General features: G+C 37.5%; 1 protein-coding gene across 1 annotated transcript in view; it reads left to right on the forward strand.

Annotated features, from left to right (window-relative positions):
• The window catches only part of LOC106870898 (cilia and flagella-associated protein 47), a 195878-nt gene that overhangs the window by 12560 nt on the left and 180168 nt on the right, over positions 1–3150 (forward strand). Inside the window, exon 6 of the mRNA XM_014917133.2 lies at positions 1677–1837. Within this exon, the coding sequence (XP_014772619.1) occupies positions 1677–1837 (161 nt within the window). The remainder of the gene's footprint in view (positions 1–1676; positions 1838–3150) is intronic.

Raw genomic sequence — 3150 nt, forward strand, 5'->3', positions numbered from 1 at the left:
TCTCTCTCTCTCTCTCTCTCTCTCTCTCTTTCTCTCTCTCGCCTTCACGCGCGTACGCACAGATTTGACTTCGCCATGTCAACAAACTTCAAAATTGGTAAAAGTTTATCGATTTTTACAGCTATACGCGGGTGCCTCTGAGAGAAAAATTTCGCTAAAATGCACATAAAGTCATGACACATCACCTCCTAAAATTGGAGCGACATGCGTGCTAATTTGTGGACGTGCATAAACCACATTCACGTACACACACACGCAAACATCGTCTGTTTTATAGATATTGATAATAGTAATAAACATTATCATTAAGGTGACGAGCTGGCTGAATCATTAGCGCGTCAGGAAAAATGCTTAGCAGTATCTCGGCTGTCTTAAGATTCTGTATTCAAATTCCGCCGACGTTTGACTTTGCCTTTCATCCTTTTGAGTCAATAAATTAAGTACCAGTGATATACTAGGGTTGATGTAATCGACTAGTCCCCTCCCCTAAATTTCAGTCCTTGTACCTATAGTAGAAAGGATTATTATTATTATTACTATTATTATTATTATCATTATTATTATTATTATTATTATTATTATTGAGTGAGAGAGCAGATCATGCCATCTAAGTGACACTGGGGTACAAATATACAAAGCCCAATATACCCATCATGACTGCCCGTCTGATAAGGATAGACCAGGCACATGTATCACAACCATATGTGCACAACATGGTGACCTTATATCAAGATAAACAGTGCATGACCTTCCAAATGGGACCCTATTAGAATTTTCTTGAAGTTGAGTAGCCCATCCACTCAAAAGATGAGCAAAACACCCATGTTTCCAGAGGTGAATTATTCAAACCCCAAAGAATTCCTTTCAACACATGGCTATGATGCTCCCCCACTTCTCCTGCTTGTGCTCAGAGATGCACATATTGTTAACCACTAAGGGACATGCTCAACTGGTTAAAGTCAAGTGACTGACAAATTTGTGGTTTTGAGTAGAGTATTTGCTGTAGCCCATCTTTTTATATCAAGACGAAACGTGTCCATGATAACACTTCCAATCAGTTGAGATTAGAAACCATGAGAGTCACTACCTGGTACTGCATCAGGGCATTAATCAGAAGCCATGTGAGCCACTTCCTGGTACTGCATCAGGGCACTATCATCATCTTTATAGGGTGGCATATTGGCAGAATTGTTAGAAAGTTGGACAACTTGTCCCTTGCTTTATTTGTTTCAGTGCTTTACATTTTGAGTTTCAATTCTGATTAGGTCAATTTACCTTTCAGTGTTCTGGGGTTAATGAAATAAAGTACCAGCCAAGAACTAGAGTTCAAGATATTGACTTTTCCCTCCCCTCAAAATTACTGGCCTTGGCGGTGAACTGGCAGAACCATTAGCATGCCGGACAAAATTCTTAGTGATATTTTGTCTGCCGCTATGTTCTGAGTTCCACCGTGATCGACTTTGCCTTCCATCCTTTTGGGGTTGATAAATTAAGTACCAGTGAAACACTGGGGTCAACGTAATTGACTAATCCCGTCTCCACAAATTTCAGGCCTTGTACCTATGGTAGAAAGAATTATTATTTATTACTGATGCAACAGTCATTATATTGTCAATCTTGGGCATTCTTTTGAGTAATTACTATAATTAAAACTGGAATGATTTCTTCTTCTGTAGGAATGTAACGTCACTGAGCCTGCAAGTTTAGTGTTGATGAAGAAAGCTGGAATGGCTGAAGGGAAGAGCAATGTGCATTCAGGCCTGCTTGATATCCTTCCATGTGAAGGTACATTGACACCCTATGAGAAAATACTTGTTGCTTTCTTATTCAAACCTAGGTAAGACAAAAAAAAAGAGAAGGTTATTCGTTGCTTAACATTGGTTATGTTGAATTCATTGTTTTGTTTCTGAAAAGTTTGTAACAATAACTACTAGGGGAATCCCTGCCTTGCTGGATATTTTTTCCTTGATGTACATATATACATCTGCAAACACACACACACATATATAAGCATATATATGTGTGTGTGTGTGTGTGTGTGTGTGTGTATGTATGTATGTATGTATGTATCATCATCATCATCGTCGTCATTTAACGTCCGCTTTCCATGCTAGCACGGATTGGACGATTTGACTGAGGACTGGTGGACCAGGAGGTGACACTAGGCTCCAATCTGATTTGGCAGAGTTTCTACAGCTGGATGCCCTTCCTAACACCAACCACTCTGAGAGAGAAAGATAGGCAGACACATATTTATACATCATCATCATCTCGTGTCCATCTAGAGTTCTTTTTGTTAGCTTGTTGTTACAGCCATTATTGTTGTTTAACACCAGGCCAATGTTAGCCAAGCAGATCTATGATCAAAGACATTCCCGACATGACCATCCTGTCTTTTTAGGTTTATATAGGGCTGCATTATCTAATATATCCTTTCCTAGTGTGAAGATGGTAGAGTATGATTCGAGGGAAACACCAGTCATTAAGCTGATGGCATACTAGACTGTTAAAATGTCATTGATTCCCATGACCCAAACAATTATAACTGCCTGGCTCTTTTTTTGGTTCTGGGTAGATTCTGATAAGTGAAACAGTTTGTTTTCCTAAGCAGTAGTTGCAGTCTTAATTTCAAATAATGTGTGAATATAAACAGTCAAAGACTCAGGTATACACACACACACACATTTAGAGAGAGACACAGAGAGAGAGTGAGACAGAGACAGGCAGACAAATAGATAGATAAGTAGATAGATAGATAGATAGATAGATAGATAGATAGACAGACAGACAGACAGACAGGTAGATTGGTATATAGATATAGATATATATATATATATATATATATATATATATATATAGAGAGAGAGAGAGAGAGAGAGACATAAAATGGAAGAGAGAGAGAGAGAAAGATAGGCAAGCATATCAGTAGATAAAGAGAGATAGAGATAAGTCACATATATATATAATGCAAGATTATGAGGCAAAGACAAAATAAACAAATCATAAACAGTGTCAGACAAGTGAAACTCAATGACTAAAAAAATATAGCAATTTAAAGTAAAGAAAAGAAAGAAACAAAGAAATGTATAATATTGAATTTAAGACATCTGTTTATATGCCAGAATTAGAATATATATATATGTATATATA

This window comes from Octopus bimaculoides, chromosome 4 (assembly GCF_001194135.2).
Source record: "Octopus bimaculoides isolate UCB-OBI-ISO-001 chromosome 4, ASM119413v2, whole genome shotgun sequence".
In the NCBI taxonomy this organism is placed as follows: Eukaryota; Metazoa; Mollusca; class Cephalopoda; order Octopoda; family Octopodidae; genus Octopus; species Octopus bimaculoides.